At 39.2% G+C, this 19,005-nt stretch overlaps 1 protein-coding gene across 2 annotated transcripts in view; it reads left to right on the forward strand.

Moving 5' to 3' along the window:
• MMP8 (matrix metallopeptidase 8) overlaps positions 1–14,887 on the forward strand; it is a 30,085-nt gene extending 15,198 nt beyond the window's left edge. The window contains exons 1-10 of one of the 2 annotated variants that reach the window (XM_061202635.1): positions 4,613–4,772; positions 6,441–6,685; positions 7,374–7,522; positions 7,610–7,735; positions 10,418–10,579; positions 12,080–12,197; positions 12,960–13,093; positions 13,665–13,818; positions 14,511–14,614; positions 14,784–14,887. In XM_061202635.1, the coding sequence (XP_061058618.1) occupies positions 4,662–4,772; positions 6,441–6,685; positions 7,374–7,522; positions 7,610–7,735; positions 10,418–10,579; positions 12,080–12,197; positions 12,960–13,093; positions 13,665–13,818; positions 14,511–14,614; positions 14,784–14,887 (1,407 nt within the window). In that variant the 5' untranslated portion in view covers positions 4,613–4,661. Of the gene's footprint in view, positions 1–4,612; positions 4,773–6,436; positions 6,686–7,373; positions 7,523–7,609; positions 7,736–10,417; positions 10,580–12,079; positions 12,198–12,959; positions 13,094–13,664; positions 13,819–14,510; positions 14,615–14,783 lie in introns of those variants that run through there. The other variant, XM_061202636.1, reaches the window with a different exon arrangement.
• The last annotated feature ends 4,118 nt before the right edge of the window (positions 14,888–19,005 follow it).

The raw sequence follows: 19,005 nt of genomic DNA on the forward strand, positions 1-19,005 counted from the left end.
GGCTTCTGACTGGCGTCTGAAGTGGTGGGGTGGGGGAGAGTCTTGTAGAACTGAACCCATAACCTGTGGAATCAGATATTCTCTCCAGGTAGTGTCAGGACTGAGTTGAATTCTCAGAAACCCTGCTGGTGTCCAAGAATAGCTTGTCAGATTTGTGGCAACCCCCACCCCCACTCCGAACACACATACACACACATTGAAATTGCGTCTCAGAATACTAAGTCTCTCATGTCTCTGCCTTGGCTCTTTGTTTCTTCTAATTCCACCCTCATTACCTCAATATCAATGCCAAAATTCAGTCCATTGTTTGAAATTTATCTCAAGGCCACTCCCTCCATGAAGTCTCTGCTGATCTCTTCAATGAGTGTGATTGTGCCTTCTCTTGAACCCTTAAGGTGTGGATGTTCACGCTCTTGCCTATGTTCTCTATACTCTCTTACAACGGGGTTCTTAACTCATTCTCAGAATCACTTGGGATGCTCCCTAAAATTATATATGCCTGTGCCCCACCCCAGAGATTCGGACTCAGGGGCTGGAGTGGAGCCCACTTCTCTGTATTTTTTTTTTAATATTTATTTATTTATTTGGCTGAGCCCAGTCTTAGTTGCGGCACACGGGTTCTTCCTTGCCGTATGCGGGATATTTAGTTGCAAGCATGCATGCGGGATCAAGTTCCCAAACCAGGGATTGAACCAAGGCCCCCTGCATTGGGAGCTCAGAGTCTTAGCCACTGGACCACCAGGGAAGTCCCACACTTAACTGTATTTTTAATACAGACTCTGATGTAGAGCCAAGACTGAGAACCATTGCCTTATTTTGAATTTTTCCTCACTGAGAAGACAAAGGGGAGATTACCAGGAAAGATAAATGGAAAGGTATGTTGGAATCAGATCTCTGGACCTCAGTTTCCTTATCTTTAAAATGAGAATAATAACCCCTTCTTCCTTGCATTATTATGAACCTTAAGGGAGATAATATATAGCCAACATCTAAGGCTGAGTCCTAAGAGTGAAGACACTACACACATTCCCTCACTTGACGGGAAAGACTGCCAGTTTAGTGCAGTGTTTAGTACATGATGGCTTGTGTGATTTTTAACTTAACCATTTATACTCTGTGTGAAGGGTGTGTAACTTACACACATATGTTCCCTGGCTGCCCTGAGCTCTGGATGTTGAAGGAAGCTGTATGGAAGTTACTTCATCACTCAGTGGCTTAACCTTGAAGCACTTCTCTTTCTGGAAAAGAGGAGCTTTTCAACATTGCTAACTCCACTTATAGAATGGACATAAGAACGACCATGGCCATAACTTCATCACACTCACAATACAGGGAAGAGGGCACAGGAGGGTTTACACGGAGCTCCCACATACACTGTCTCATCCAATCCTCCTGAGGCCATACGAGGGAGATGTTAATGTCCCAGTTTTATAGATGTGGAAGTTGAGGCTCAAAAGAACTTAGATGATTTGCTAAAAGTTACATAAGTAGGAAGTGGCAGAACTACAATTCGAACCCAGTTAGTATAATTTCACATCTGATGCTCTTTACCTTCACCACAACTGACCCCAATTATCTGTTCATTTGATCAGGGGGTAGAGACGTCCAACCTGATCATCACAGTTCAAAACTGCTTGATGCAGAAGACATTTTGTCTGTGAATGAATCAAAGGTCCACCTGCGTCACTGGGTAAACTTCTGTACTTAGTGTGTGCTGTTTCCTCTACCGCTCACATTCCCCATTGGCAAACTCCCACTCAGCTTTCAAGATTCAGGCATACAGGAGCACCTCCAGGTAGCTTTCCCTGCTGCCTATGCCCATCCCAGCTAGCTAGACACATTCTTCTCCTTTTTTCTTTTTTTTAAACTAAAGAGAAAACCAACAATATCTATGCAATCAGTTCCTTCTTGTTGGGCTGAAAAAGCAAAACTAAGCTGTAAAATTACATGTTGCTACCTCTGCTGTGGAACAGCACATTGGATGATCAGACAAGGTTGCTCTCTACAGGGGGTGGCATTATGGAGACAGAATGGTCCTCCATTGTCATTCATTGTCTCTGTCCAAAACTAAATTTCCACCGTCTTTTTTACTTGCTCTGAAATTCATATTATGGGGAACAAAGACTTCATTAAAAAAAAAAATGTTAGCTCGTTTGTCTTTTTTTTTTTTTTTCTAGTAAGAAGTTGGCTTAAAAGGCAAATGGCCCCTAAGTGCACACTAAAGTGGAAATGACTGATAGCTGGTCTTTTCCCAGAAGCAGGTTTTCAGAGGAGAGAGAGCCTGAGAGAACTCTGGGTTCCAGGCACCAGAAGAAAGGAGATGCAGACACTGTGGAGGTGAGGGGAGGTCAGGTGTAGAGAAAGAATTCAGAAAGCAGAAGGCGGAGACCCTGAAAACAGGTGTGGCTTTCTCCACCACTCTACTGGAGCTGGACCTGTCATCGGGGATCCAAATCCAGGAATTCTGGTTTTTAACACAACATTTACACAAACACTAGAGAACTGAGTTTACCAAAGTTTGGGATTCTTGTCTAAATTGCTTCCCATTATGTTCAGGAGAAAGTACATTTTTAAACCTTATAAACAAGGCAGTGAATCAAAATAACTCAACATAGGGTAGACCAATGTTAAGGCATTCTCATTTAGGAAGAAAAGGTTTTTTCACTAAAGATCTAATGCAGAGGAAGCCACATCATGACTAAGTTGTGTACCCAGGGAGGGTTAACATGATCATGACCTTGGAACTGCTTGAACCAATTGGAAAAAACTAGCACGTAAGGACAAGGAATAGATCCCCAAATCTCTGCACATCCACATTCTACTTTTCCTTTGAGGACAAGTTCAAATGCTACATCCCTCATGAAGCCTTCCCTGATTCTACCTAACCCGATCATTGCACTTTCTTCCAGACTCCCACAGTATTTCATCTGAACCACTATTAACTTATCTCCAATAATCTAGTACCCATCACAGCACCTGGCATACAGTAGGTGTCAGGAAATGTTTCTTGAGTGAATGTAAGAATCTACATCATAAACATTTGTCTGCTATCTGGATAGGTTCTAACCCAAGACATATTTCTTTGGATTGTTTAAAAAGCTCCTAGGAGACTTCAGAAGGGAACTGAACCACCTACCATAGCATCTCAAATAATATATTAACACATGTTATACATCATACATGTTGACATTTATGCACAGGAATACCTGCCCTTACAGAATACAGTTGGCGCTTGAACAACATAGGTTTGAACTGCATGGGTCTACTTATACCTGGATTTTTCTCAATAGTAAATACTACAGTACTACACGATCAGCATTGTTGAATCTGCCGATGTGGAATCGTGGATACAGAGGAACTGAGTATACACAGGGCTGACTATAAACTATATGCAAATTTTTGGTTGCACAGAGGGTCAGCACCCCTAACCCTCCCCCTTGTTAAGGGTCAACTGTATATATAAATATATGTAAATGAATATATACAAAGACTGTGTATGGTAACAATCTACATGCACATAGAGTCAGAATAAGTGGGACCAGGTGACATGATTTGAAAGCAGGCCCAAGGGCCTCTGATCAATACAGGTGCTACGTAGCCACGTTGCCTGAAAGTCCTCTCAGGGTCTTTTCCCTTGGGAGTGTACAAGGAATCTCATGCTCCCTCTCCCTGTCTTCTCCACGAACACAAGCCAAGGCCTCCCAGTTGTTACAGCCCTGGAGCTACTGCTACATTGTGGGCCAGCCGGGTGCTGGAGTGGAAGACTAGAAAACAGGGCCTGATGTAGTAGCTGCCAGCTCAGCCTCTAAACATACCCCCTCCTGTTGAATCCTGGCTCCTCCACAAGGTTAGCATGTGATTTATATAAGCCATCTCACTTCTCTGGATTTGCTTTTTATCTGCAAAATGCAGATAATAATAGCATCTACCTCCCAAGGTCTTGTGAGGATGGACTGAGGTCATATACATACAGCATGTAAGTCTGGGACATAATAAGTATTTAGCAAATGATCATTATTATCATTACCATCAGTATTGCTTTCTTTGTCTTTCCCATGGAAAATCCAGCTTGCAGAAAACACATTGACACCAAAACCACAACCTCCAGAAACTGCTTTAGGACCCCTATATACATCCAGCTTTGTCACGACGCACACAGGCACACATGTTCCTCACCTACAACAAGGGTGGGTAAGTGCAGAGATTCTCTAGTTAGGCTCCTTAGTCCCAAGATACCTACCACTAATCAAACAATATTCTACTGCATAAATTAATACAGCCTCAGCATCTGACATGCCCAGAAAATGTAACTGCTGTTCATTAACTTCAGAATTAGTCTCCTATTCCTTTTCCTTGACCAGACAATTTTGCAAAAGTAAATATCTAAAAACCCCCAAAACAGAGTAGCAAATTGTACTTTTGTTCCATTGAAAGACTCCCCTATTTGGGGGTACTAGATCACATTATAACATTGCAAAACTGTCAGAGTGTAATTAACCCATGTTGCTTCACATTCCTGATGTGGCAATTGTTTTAAGACAGGGCTTTATAAGGGACCAAATGAAAGCAGTGAGTGACATGTGATGCTCTGAACTTCAGGGTACCCATCAGAAGAAGGGGCAGAAGGAAGGCCAGGAGAGGTAGTTTTTGAAGACAAGGCCATGTTCAGTCTGAAGATGCTTCCACTTCTGTTGTTACTCCACGTGCAGCTTTCCAAGGCCTTTCTAGTACATTCTGAATTCCTAGAAGAGAAAACTACAAAAATTGTTCAGGTAACTCAACTATCAATTAGGTGGGCGGTTGATTTGCTGGTGATGAGGAAATTGTTTGGGTTCTCTTCTCTTTTTAGTTAAAGCAGCCTGAAAGGATTATGTGAATGATTTGTTTGAGGTTAAACATCTGGTTTCAATGATTTGGAGAGTTCCAAGCTGGGCCCTCTGAAAGCCGGGCATGCAAACAAGCTGGAATCTTCAAACCCTCAGAAAATACTGCTGCCGAGCTGCTGCAGCTGGGGAAAACTTTTAGAAGGAATGGTTTTAATTATGAAATGATTTTCTTTCTCACTTACCTAAGATTTTCCCTTCTAGTGTATCTGCAACACAGTTACTACATGACTGGTGCTTTCTATATGGACTTGTCTTTGCAGCCAAAAATCTCAGGTGTACATAGAGTGCGAGGATGGGAAACTACAAGGAACTAGAAATCAGTTCATAGTGTAATCACATTTCCTCAAATCAGGTTATGGGGCTGTTTATAAACTCTTGAAAGCACTGTAAAAGCAAAACTGATAACTTTTTTCCATTGTTTCACAGTATGAAAGTCAGGCCAAATTTGTAAAGAAACACAAGGGAATGCTGTCAGAAATTTGTCATGCACAATTTTCTTAGCATGACAGTTTTAGAAAAGCATTCCTTCTTGTTGATTTTTTTCTTTCACTTAAAAAAATATATTTCTTACAATGATAACAGTAACCCCTGGGCTAATAGAAGTGATTAAGTACTTACTCTGTACAAAGCGCCCTGCTCAGCATTTCACAAACATTGTCTCATTTCATCCTACAAGAATCCTATGAGGGCGGATTATTATTTCCACTTTAGAGACAAATGTGAATCTGAAGTCATCTAAGTGATGTGTCCAAGGACACAAAATTAATCTGTGGCAGAGCTAAGATTTGAACCCAAATCTATCTGATCTCAAAGCCTGTGTGAGCACAAAATTGCTCTGTCCTGTGTCACTTGCAAAGTGCCACTTAAGGATGCTTAAGGTGAGAGAAAGAAGTTTAATAATTGGCTTGTTAACACCCCTCAGAAACTTCTTAATGAGTTTTGGCTCCTCCCGAAGAGTTACTGTGGTGGATAAAATGCTAATGACAGTGATGCTGCTGTTGTCCCAAAACATGCTTGGAATTCTTCTTTTGAAGCTGTTAATTCTCATTTAAGAAGCAACCTGGTGAATTGGGACCTGATTATCTTCTTGGCAAGTTCCTTATTTCTCTGCATCTTCACGTCTTAATGTGTATGATTAAACCTTCTCTACAGTAGTGAAAAGAGGATTAAAAAAGAGAATCTGCATTGCTGCAACTAATACTTCAAGGAGTCAATAAATGCTGATGCTGTTTTGTTTTTTTGTTTTTTTAATAAAAATAAGAAGGCAGTCTTCTGACTGTGTACTAGCATTTTGCTTGAGGATGTGGAACTCACCCCTTATGAAATACCTATTTTTATGCATAAATATTAACAGTAGCACTGAATGGATGGACTGTTCTTTCCAGTAGGCAATGTTCTCTCCAAGTCGACCAGAAAATTTGTGCTTTTATCTTTGTGACTATCAGGCTATTCGTTTTAGTTTGACCTCTGCAATAACTTAAAAAGGAATGCAAAATGCACAGAGAACTGAAGGAAATTTCACAGCAAATCTCTTATATGTTTGTCTTTTTCCAGAATTATCTAGAAAAGTTCTACCAATTACCAAGGTACAGATATCAGTCTGAAAGGAAGAACAGCACTAGTGTGATTGTTGAGAAGCTTAAAGAAATGCAGCGATTCTTTGGGCTGAACATAACAGGGAAGCCAAATGAGGAAACCTTGGAGATGATGCAAAAGCCTCGCTGTGGAGTGCCGGATACTGGCAATTTTATGATAACCCCAGGAAACCCCAAGTGGAAACAAACTGACCTGACCTACAGGTAATATATCTAGAGTTTCAGAATTCACTCATTCAGCCCATGTTCACTGAACTCTTATGATGTGTCAGGAACTGTTCTAGGATTTGGAATACACTAGAGAGAAACAAATGAATAAATATCCCTGCTCTTATAGAGTTTAGATTCTAGTGAATGAGTATGAGAATGAAAGGGTAAAGATCCCATGGGTTCTTTTCAATCCAAAGCCTGCCATTTTTGTCTTCTTTCTCTATCAATCTAAAGAGGACTATGGCAATGTTAGGCTGTCTCTCTAAGAATTCACTTTAGAACCCGAAAAGGCTTAATCATTGCTGGAGAGAATCTAGCCCCACCATTCATGCATCTTGATGATAATAACAATAATAATGATACCCAATGTTTGTTGAATACTACTATTTGCCAAGTAGTGAACTAAATGCTTTACATACATTTAATCCCACAACAACCTTATGAGAGGGGTACCATTTTATTATCCTCATTTTATGAATAAGGAAACTGAGTTTAAAGACATGTAGTAACTGGTCCAGAACCTGCATCTGTCTTCAACCCTAAGTCCTGCACCTCCTCCTTGCACCCTCTTCAGTGGTAGCGCATCACATATGCACAAACTCCAAACTAGAGCAATTCAATCTACTGATGGACTGCTGTTCTAAACAATAATGAACACTTCACACACCTTCTCATTTTGAAGGATTATTAACTATACCCCAGACTTGTCAGAGGCTGAAGTGGAAACAGTTCTTGAGAAAGCCTTTAAACTCTGGAGTCTCGCGTCACCCCTGAACTTCACCAAGACCTCACAGGAAGAAGCAGATATCAAGATTGCCTTTCTCCAAGGAGGTAGGCTCAAAGCAGTCATGCTCGATTTTGCTTTCCCTGGCTAAACTGAGACTTGGCAAGTACCTAATACAAATCGTTTTATTTCAGATCATGGGGACAATTCTCCATTTGATGGACCCGATGGAATCCTTGCTCATGCCTTTCAGCCAGGCCCAGGTATTGGAGGAGATGTTCATTTTGATGCAGAAGAAACATGGACCAAAACCTCCAGAAGTAAGTTAACCAAGGTGATGTCCACATGCAGCTTCTAAATGAACTTTTCCACATTAGAATTTGCCCTCCTACACACACACACACACACACACACAGCCAAGTTATTGTAACATTTCACACTCACACAAACTGATCATTTAAAATTCTTGCTACCTCAAGATACTAAGTTAATTTAGGTTTAGAAAAAATCCTGAAGCTAAATTCTGACCTTGTTTCCTAAGGCAGGAATCAGAAAACAACAGATCATGGCTAAGTCCTTCCTGGTCCTATTTGTATAAATAAAGTTTTATTGAAACAGGGCCACATACTCTTTTGTTTATGTATCATCTATGGCTGCTTTCATACCACAATAACAAAGCTGAGTGGTTGACACAGAGACCATACGGCTCATAAAAATCTAAAATATTTACTATCTGGACTCTTATAGAAAAAGTTTGCTTACCACTGCTTTAGGGTATATATTTTAATATTGTGAAATTTAATGATGTTTGAAAAAGATTCCTATTTTTGGAAATTCAGAAATAATTGGTTTATTTAGAAAACTGACCTATTTAGGAAAGAGCAACCATCTAGTTACTCTCATTCATCTAGTGATTTCATCTTCGTGGAGCTCTTTTTCAATGAAATGTTTCCATATAGCAAACTACCCCTTTCAGGAGAAGACTCAGAGTAAGAAGAAGACGACCTGAAGGGAAGAACTGAGAATAAGGAGAGGTATATTCAGACCATTTGGTACTTTACAAGGCTACAGGGTAACAAGAGGCCACAGAACACTTTTTAGAAAATAATAGGAAAGGAGCCTTTTACCATTGCTTGGGACCTGTTCCTCCCACCATTTTCTCAACATAAATGTTCTGAGTGTTTATTCTACCTAAGTCCCTGTGCTAGGAGCTGTGAGTACCCAAAGATAATAAACACTCCTCACGACTTTGCATTCCTATTGCCCTCCCCACTAGTTCAGACGGTCATTACCTCTTACCGGAATTAACTGGTCCAGATTCCCACCTGGACTGTTCACCTCCGATCTCGGCTCCCTCTAATTTTCCCCAGCACTCTAAGAAGTTTTGTCCTTGGAAAGCCCATCTTTACATTTGGAAAGCCCAGTGTTTACATTTTCTAGGCCAAATATGTCCACATACCTTCACTTGACACTGAAAGCTCTTGGAGATCTTCCAAACTCATCTTTCATGGCTTGTCTTCGTATTTCACACACAGCAGCCACATGGCACATTCACTGTTCCTAGATCACACCATGTGCTTTCCAACTGCCCTACATTTGCTCACATTGCTTCCTCTTCCTGAAACGCCTTTCCCCACACCCTAAGCCCCACCTTTCAAAATCCCTCTTTTCCATGCTACGTCAAATGCCACACCCATCCTGTCTTTCAGCTGGAAATGAAGCCTTCCTCTCAGAATAACAACAACCTTGATTTTTTCTTCTCTAACTGCCCTCCTCATTATTCTGTGCATTCTATTTGTTTGCACACATCTCTCCTTTTAGTCTATGCACCATGACAAATCTCCCAGAGCCCCTTGCCCAGTACTCCAGACACTCAAAGATGTTTTTTAAAGCATTTACGAATGCAAAATGGAAGGATGCGATGATCAAGAAAGTCTTGGAGCATGGGTAGAATATTACAAGGCTAATTATCATCAGGAAGTTGAACATGGTGGTAAGAACACAGGTCTTGCCATCATACTTGGGTTCAACCCCAGCTCTACCACTTATTAGTTGCAAGGCCAATATAAAAAAGTATTCAAAAATCTCTGGGCTTCAGTTCCTTTATCGTAAAAGTAATCTAACAATTCTTCATAAAAATGTTGTTAAGATTAAATATTATTACAATTCCTAGCATATAAGAAAGTGCTGTACAACTATGATTGTTTTTTAAGTAGACATGTAAGAAAATGCACACTGTGTTTGTGAAATGGCACATAGACTAGCTGGAGTGAAGGATTCACATCAGAAATCTAGTCCTCAAATGTCTGCTGGAGCCAAATGGAGTAGTCTTGGACTTGGCAAAGGAGCTCGGGCTTTATTTGACAGGAAGTGCAAGCCTTGAAAGTTTTTAAGCTCCCAGTTATGAAAGGCACTATGTGCATGGAAGTTAAAAGATAAGGGTAGGAAGCAATAAGAAGCAGCGTTTGTCTCTTTCTGGTGGAAAATTCCTGAAGCTTTCTGGAGAGCTCAGAATCAAGGAAGAGCTGGTGCTGAGTGGTCAGGGAGCCAAAGTGAGTCAGCTCTGCATCTGAGGCCACTCTTGCTGCCTGGCAGACTGAGACTCTCCTCATGGGGCTGTGGGCCTGGGAGACTGGAGAGGGGTAGGTGTGGGTGCATGGGAGGAGAGGGCTTCTGAGAGTCATGAGACCTGTGATGACCCTGCCATCATTTCCCTGAGCCTCAGGCCCATGAAATATGGGAATTGGAATAAAGGCAGCAGTCTTTCTTGGTTCTAAGATTTGGTGAGGAGCTCATACTCACCTAATCTTAACCTATAACCCTTACCTTGATTCCTTCCAATCTCCATTTCTTCGGGTGCCTGAAGAGAAAAGGAAAAAGGCAGGCATGGGAAAGGCTGTTTCTCCAGGCAGTTTTGGCTCAGAAGCTGCATTCCTTGAGATCCTATTTCCACCACCCTTCAATCTACTTGGAGCCATTCACCACACATGCTTGCATTTCAGATTACAACTTGTTTCTTGTTGCTGCCCATGAATTTGGCCATTCCTTGGGGCTGGCTCATTCCTCTGACCCTGGTGCCTTGATGTATCCCAACTACGCTTTCAGTGAGCCCAGCACCTACTCGCTCCCTCAAGATGACATCAGTGGCATTCAGGCCATCTATGGTAAGGTCATCTGAAGAGCAGCAGTACCTGGTGAGACCTGGCCATGTCAGGGATGTTCATTGCAGTCTTGGCTATTGTGATTGAAGTTAGGGGGCACCTGGGAGTCCATTGGGAGGAGAATATATGGGTAAAATGTGGTGGATGCCTGCCATAGAGTAATGAACAGCACTGAGAAGCACTGAATCAGATGTACATAGATGAGTCTTTAAAACATTGTGCTTCCTGGAAAAGAAATAGAATGATACATATTACTCAGTGTATAAATTACACAATACATGAATCTACACAAGTTAAATATGTACATAGACAAAACAAGGCATTTTCAAGAAACATGCTAACAAACATATATATATATAGAACATATCCAGATTGTTGTCTGTGGGGGAAAGAGGGGAGTGGGGATAGAGTATGGAGAGAAAGAAACATTTTTTAAAGACAGGACTGATACTTTTCAGGGAGGGATATAGTGGCCTTTGCCTCTGTCTAAGTATTGTCTGATAAGACCATTGCATCTCTCCTTCCTCTTGCCCTTCTGCCCCCTAGTGACTGTAAGAACAAAAAACCAGAGAAGAGGTTTGCAGCTCTCTAAAAATAAAAATAAAAAAATGTTTTAAGTGTTGATTGGAAGGGAGTGTCATGGAGTCGAATTGTGTAAAACATTCTCCCTCTCTGGTGAGACAGCAGTACAAAACCAAGCATGCCAGGGTCCCACAGCTATGAATTTTATTCATGACAGTAGAATTTTCAGGAACGATGAGACCTAGTCTAACTGCCTCTACTCCCCAATTCCTTTCCCCCTGAAAACACCTCCCTTCCTCACTCGCCCATATTTGAACTGTTAGCAGCCTTTCATTCTACAATGGGAAAATACATTAAAATTTAAATACTTATAGAAAAATATTTTGCTAAATTTTGACTTAGATTTATGCTGTGGGGACCTCTTTCCAGAAGGTGGATTTTAGTGAGAAGGGAGAAAGTAGATACTGAGTGACTGAAAATGCATTAAGAGGAGCCAAGAAGGGAAAGAAACATGGGATTCTAATTTTAAACTGGCATAGGGGAGGGGGAAGAATTCAAATTTCTTTATTTCACAACTTAGCTTGGAACTGTCCCTAAAGCCACCATTACTCTTTTATTTTTGTTTTATTTTTTTTTTTAATTGGGGAATAGTTGTTTTGCAATGTTGTGTTAGTTTCTACTGTACAGTGAAATGGAGTTCCCTGTGCTATACCTCAGGTTCTTATGAGTTATCTATTTTATACATATTAGTGTATATATGTCAATCCCAATCTCCCAATTCATCTTACCCCCCTCTTTTATTTTTTAATTTAAAAAAATAAAACTTTTAAGAGGGCCTAATGTGTGATTACTTTAATGCCTTATAGGATAGTCAGCTAGCATTTCTTTTCATATGAAGACCCTTCACTAACCTGAGAAGTAACTGAAATACACCAAAATTCACCCTGGACTCATGCTTATAAAAAGCTTTTTTACTTTCAGGACCTTCGAACAACCCTGTCCAACCTACTGGACCAACCACACCCACAGCCTGTGACCCCAGACTGACATTTGATGCTATCACTACACTCCGTGGAGAAATACTTTTCTTTAAAGACAAGTATAAGAATGAACTATTCCTTCCTTTGACTTTTTCACTGGCATAACTTAAAACTGGATTCTAATTAAGTCACAAATTACACATTACTCAGCTTTTCCTTTGAATTCTATGCATACGAATCTCGTTGGAATTGATAGTGCTTTCTGGGTAAATCAAAACGTCCAGGAAAAGAAAAAAAAAAGCTAAAACATTTGTAAGCATTTAGATGTTTGTGATGATGTAAACAGACATGGACTCTAGCTGTTGGGAACGCTATAGCTGGGTTTACCCAACACCAAAATAACATTCAATTCCACCTAAATTCATTCAAGTGAATGGAAACTGTCACTTAATAAGCTGCAGGGAAAATCATCTGACTGAATTTTTCAATTTTCCATTGGCTATTCTATGATTGTGTACTCACAGGCTGAGTGTACTTGTATTGCTTTTGCTAGAATATTCTAAATATTCTCATCATATTGTAGCAACAATAATCAAAGAGACTAACAAAATAAAACTTGTCAATGTGTGAGGAGGGGGGCAATGTAAAATGTAATCAAATAAGGTCACTCCTATCAGCTCCTCTGAAAACTGTAAAGTACTCACCAGATGGACAGTATCACCATAAAGTGCTGGCCATATGCTGGTCACTGTGCTGGAAGCATTGCCTTCATTGTATGTTATATCCTCCCAGAAAACTTATAGGATCAATACCAGCCCAAGACTCACAGAAGCTGCCTGCTTAGATTATTGTGTGTGGTTTTCTCCCTTGTGTTCCATTAGGTACTTCTGGAGAAAGCATCCTCACCTACGAAGAGTTGAACTCAATTTCATTTCTCTCTTGTGGCCATCCCTGCCAAATGGTATACAGGCTGCTTATGAGGATTTTGACAGGGACCTAATTTTTGTATTCAAAGGTAACTGCCTAAGGTTTTCATCTTATTTTAGTTCTTCCTGAAGGGAAGGGCAGGACTTCTTTGTGGTCCCTTCCAGGTTCAAGGAGGTGAGTCAAGGAGAGTGTTAGGCTAGCTGGGCTTTTGTCACGAGACCTGGGTTGGGTCATATCTCCACCACTAAATGCTGTATGAACTTGAGCATGTTGTACCTTCTTCAGGCATCAGTTTTCTCACCTACAAAATGAGAACACTTTATTAGACCACCTTTAGCCTTCCTCCACCCTCATCCCAGATATAATTTTCTAAGATTCCCCAAGGCTCTAGTTTAATCTCTGTATAGAGGTCACATGAGATAAGACGTTCAAGTGTGGGGCCCTGAGTGTCAGGCTAAGAAGTTGGAAATGTTTTACAGGTGCTAGGAAATCACTAGAGTTATCATAACCCAATGGTCTTGACTTTACCACCTCTATCTTTTCAAGACTATTTTTTCCATTTTCATTTCTATGATGAATTTATGCAAAGATTAAAAATTGGCATACATTTTGTAGGAATGGTAAAACTTTATCTAACATATAACCTGAATCATTGGCAGGCAATCAATACTGGGCTGTAAGTGGCTATGATATTCAGCAAGGTTATCCCAAGAATATAGTAAACTATGGCTTCCCAAGCAGTGTCCAAGCGATAGATGCAGCTGTTTCCTACAGGGGAAAGACATACTTCTTTGTAAACAACCAATTCTGGAGGTAAGATAAACTATTTTTTCCATTAGAGATTGAAATCTATGTTTCTTTACCCTCACTACAAACCATCAATGATCAGGCATCTGAAGGTTTAAAATATCTAGGTGGTCTCTGATAGGCATTCTTTTTCACAAGATGATTGATGTCGCTATGGCTTCTGAAAATTTTATAAGGTTAAGATGCCTGCACAATGGTATTGAGGATTCTATATCCTGAAACAGAGCAAACTTTAATAAAGCACTAAAATGGGATGCAAAGAAAGAGTTAGGCTAATTCTCATTTATTCATTAAATTCTAAGAGTTAAATTCTACTACACTCAAGCAAATGTTATACGGAACTTGATTCCCAACTTGAAATTATTATTTATAGTTATTCAGATAGAGAGAGACTATGAACCAATTAAGTAAAAGCCTTAGAACATATAAGCTCTCCTTTTTGAAAATAACACTGCCCCAACAATCAGAAGCCTGTTTTCATATTAGTGATAGATACCCATATATTTTATAAATATGTATGTACCCTTAGGTAGAGAAGTTAACCACTGTTAGTTTCCCAGTAAATAGGACATTGTGAAGAACAAATGAGAAAATATGTGTGAAGGCACTATGTAAATTACATACAATTTAAAGAAAACTATTAATCACTGTACACTGTATTGGTCTTAAAATGTGGGACAATTTTCTTTTCTCATCAGATATGATGACCAAAGTCAATCCATGGAACCATGTTATCCCAAAAGCATAGCAAGTAGCTTTCAAGGAATAGAAAGTAGAGTTGATGCAGTTTTCCAGAAGAATTGTAAGTAGAAAAAAAAAAAACAACTTAATAAATTAAAAAAAAATTTTAAGTAGCTCATTTGCATTGCAAAGTTATATTAGGACAGGAGGGGGGTCTTTTTAATTGAAAACATCTAAGATCTGCTACAAGCTAATTCAATACATTATATCTTTTTTTTTTCTTCTTATAGCCTTCTTCTTTTTCTTCAGTGGACCAAGATATTATGCATTTGATCTTAGTGCTCGTAGGATTACTAGAGTTGAAAGAAGTAATAGATGGCTTAACTGTAGATAAAGCCGAAGCAAAATCAAGTGCGTTTGTGTACATTTTCTGAATATGGAAGGGAGGTCTAATCTGCATATCTATTACATTGTATCCTATTTATACTTTTCTCAACAATAAGTAATATTGTTTGCTCTGACTGTATTCATTGGACCGATCCTCACTGAAAATATGTTTGGAGTATTCCACTGTTTGCAGAGGCTGATTTTGTCTTATATTCCACCTCAGGTTAGTGAATCCATCACAAGGAGAAGGAAATTAAGCCTTCTTTGCCACCTCAATATTCATTATTTCCTCACTTGATTATTTGGCTTCTAAAACGCCCATTTATTCTTAAGTCTTTTAAATATGTCTTAAGTGTAACTGTTACACGTAATTTAGCACTGGATTTTGGTTATAAGTAAGGATTATGAATAACATAAATAGTACACATTGCCTTTTGCCAAAAATGTGGTGCTAGTTTCCACTCTTGGAAAGAAATGTTGTTGATACTTGTTGTGGATTGAATTGTGTCCCCCAAAAAAGGTATGTTGAAGCCCTGACCCCAGGTACCTACAGATGTACCTAATTTGGAACTAGCATCTTTGAGGATGTAATTAGTTAACATGAGGTTATACTGGATCAGAGTAGGCCTAAAAACTGATGTTCTTATAAGAGGAGAGACATAGACACACAGTGGAGAAGGCCATGTAAAGATAGAGACAGGATTGGAATGACGCATCTACATGCCAAGGATTGCCGGCAACCACCAGAAGCTGGAAGAGGCAAGGAAGGATCCTCCCTAGAGCCTTCAGAGAGAAGAACATGGCCCTCTTGACACCTTGATTTTGAATTTGTAACTTCCAAATTGTGATTTTAAAAATTTCTGTTGTTTTAAGCTACGAAGTTTGTGACACTTTGTTAAGGCAGCTCTAGGAAGCTGATACAGTACACCGAACTTACGGAAATGAATCAGTACAGAAATACAGACTTGCAACCCCAGTAAAGATTACTGGCATCTTCCCAGGGGAGCAGCAAAAAGGAGGGGTACCACTTCCTCTCCTGCCTCCTGGCTTCTAGAGTTCAAGAAAATGGGCCAGTTAAATCTGTTGTTCCTTATTTCTGTTTCTCCCTGGGATCCTCAGGAGGACACCCTCTACAGATAACCAGGGTTTGCGGCACAAACAGAATAGTGTTGGGCACAAAATTCAATAAATCTCATTTAATTGAATTAAACTGAGCTTAGATGCATAAATTTGCTAATGGCTCTTTTCCGTTAAGAACTTTAAGACTTGTGATATCATAATGACTAGTCTAGACATTGAAATCATTATAATGTCATATCTGCAGTTGTTAGAATGTAATGCAGTGCAGCTTATTACACAATAAAATATGTGAATTGTAAAATATATTTATCACTAGCACATCCTTTTTTCTTTTTCTGTTAAAGTTTGTAAACCCCACAGATGATTAATTTAGTATACTTTGATACTTTTTTCTGGTTCAAAATTTATCTATTAAATGATTTCAAAATAAATATTTTAAATGACCGACTTGTGATCTAATACAATTTCTTAAGATACTACCACATAGTTCATCTAAAGTATAAAAAGGAAATTTCAATATATTTTCAGCCATTTTACTTTATCAAAAATATTACATTGATATTAAACTTTTAGATATTATTCACAGGTTTATGAAATATTTTATCAATATTCTATGTCCTCAAAGATTCCCTCAAGTATGTCAATACATTATTCTCAACTTATTTTACAAGATAAGAAAATAGAAACTAGTATATACTATAATTTCATTTATTCATTTATTCAACAATTAATCACCTACCTGTTCCAGGTGCTGTGCTAGGGAAAGTGAGAGAGGTATATAAGCAATTCATTGTATCAATGTCAAAGGGCAAAAGGACCTGTAAGAACTGGATATTTCATTGAGTCAATTCCAGACTATGGCATTTTCTAAAACTTCTTATGAAATCAGTTTTTAGAAGCACCAAGATGGGAGATTCATCTCAGAACACTTGCTAGTTGCGCCAGTTAGTTATGATAGATTCTTGGCCTGAGACTCATCCGTACATTTTCAAGATAAGAACTGAGTTTATGTTATTTCTTTAACCATATTTCACAGTCATAGGAAGTGAACAGCAATACAAAGTATAGTAAAGAATTTTTTAAATTAGCCCTTTTTTTGGTTTCCTTCTTGACAACATGTGGTATTTTTTGGATGTTACGTTGAAGTTTTATGTGAGGACAAGAAATTTAAGAATCCAAGCTTAAAACTTTAAGAATGATATTACTTTTATCTTAGGTTGAGTTTCCTAAAAAGCAAAGACTAAGACAAGACTTTGGTGCAGTTACTTTATTTGGGACATGGTCCCAGGAAGCAAGAGTGAGGTAGCAAGCAGAGTGAAACAGAAAGAGGGAAAGTCAATACAAGTATGTGTTATTGAGGTTTCTACTATGGGGCAGCTGGGGCTCAATTCCATCAGGACCTCCTGAGAAGCTTACAGAACATCTTTCAATTTTTCAAATCTCCAGTGGATTGGAGGCTGGATCCGATCCAACCTCCAATTCCCTCCTTCAATTCCCTACCCCACTGGGTAGCTCTAAGGAATTGACCTGTAGGCTCCATGGCAGCTCAACGCCCTGGGTAGAAAGCAGAAAGACACGAAGTCTGTGGTTAAGGTTGGACTTTGTCAGAGTAAGGTGAGTTACACAAGCCTGTCCACCACCATACAACTAAAATCAGAGGGGTACTGAGGGGATTGTGACATGGGGCACCAGAGGCACCTCCTATAACTTTGTTGTTGGGAGATTAAAATGATGGGAAATTGGAGGTGGCATCTTTGGAGAAACTTACTCACCTAAGAAAAATGATTTACAGATACCAACACTATAGAAATCTCAATGGGACAGAGACTGCTAGTTACCTATGTTAACACGATTCCCCCCTTCTTTTGTTGCAGTAAGATCCCAATTTCATTTGAGGTAGCAATGCATCCAGCTAAGAGACTACATTTTGTAGCCTTGCTTACAGCTAGATGTGGCCATGTGCTTAATTTCTTGCCAAAAAGTGTAAGCAGAATACTCTATGGGCTTATGGAAAGAGACTGCGTACTTACTTTCTCTACGTTCCTCCTTCCTGCTGCCTGTAATGCAGATACAATTGCAGAAGCCACCTGGACCATATGGCACTGACACTGAGAGGGTGGTGTAGCAAGGTGTCTGCTGCCTACATCCCTGATGATGTGGTGTTGTCATACAAGCCATGGACTGCCACATCTGGCCTTCTCTTACGTGAGGAAGAAATCAGTTTATTAATCATCTATTATTTGGGGTTTTTCTATTACATTTTGACCAAATCTCATTCCAACTAATACATCACATGAAGTGTCTGGAACCCGCCCCACCTCCCTGCAGTAACGGTCATTAACTGGCAAGCCCTACCAGTGCACACATAGTTTCCAGTCAGCTTTCCTGTCTCTCGATCTTAAACAGATTGCAGAGTACAACATATCCAAACATTTTTTTAAAAAGCTTCTAATGTCAAAAACAGACACCAAAAAAAGAAACTTTGAAGAAACAGAGACAGTCCTGGGAGCAAAAGAGAATGTCAAAATAAACAAACAAAAAAAATACTTAACATTCTTTAAAAATAAGACAAATTTTACATCCAAAAAACATTAACGAAATACAAAAAAGTGAAAAATAAAAGGATACTCAGAGAACTAGAAAGAGCTCTTGGAAATTAAAAATATAACTGAAATAAGAAACTCAGTAGGTGAGCTGGAAATAAAGTTGAGGGAAAATAGTAAAGGATATATTGAAAACACAGAGATTTAATCCAAGAGTTCCAGTAGATATGTATTCCAGAAAGAGAAAGAAGAAACTGGGTGGAAAGAAATTATCAAAGAAATAATAGAGGAAAGCTTCCTTGAATTGAAGTTTTCATAATGAAAGAGCTCTCTTACTGCCAAGCAATGTTAATGCAAAAAGACTCACATTAAGAGACATCATTATAAAACTTCAGAATATCTGGTTAAAGAGACTTTCAAAATTTTTCAAAAGAGAAAAGAAAAATATCAAGAATCAGAATAAAAGTCTTTTCAGCAACAATACTAGATTCTAGAAAACAAT

Source organism: Eubalaena glacialis, chromosome 10 (assembly GCF_028564815.1).
Source record: "Eubalaena glacialis isolate mEubGla1 chromosome 10, mEubGla1.1.hap2.+ XY, whole genome shotgun sequence".
Taxonomy (NCBI): Eukaryota; Metazoa; Chordata; class Mammalia; order Artiodactyla; family Balaenidae; genus Eubalaena; species Eubalaena glacialis.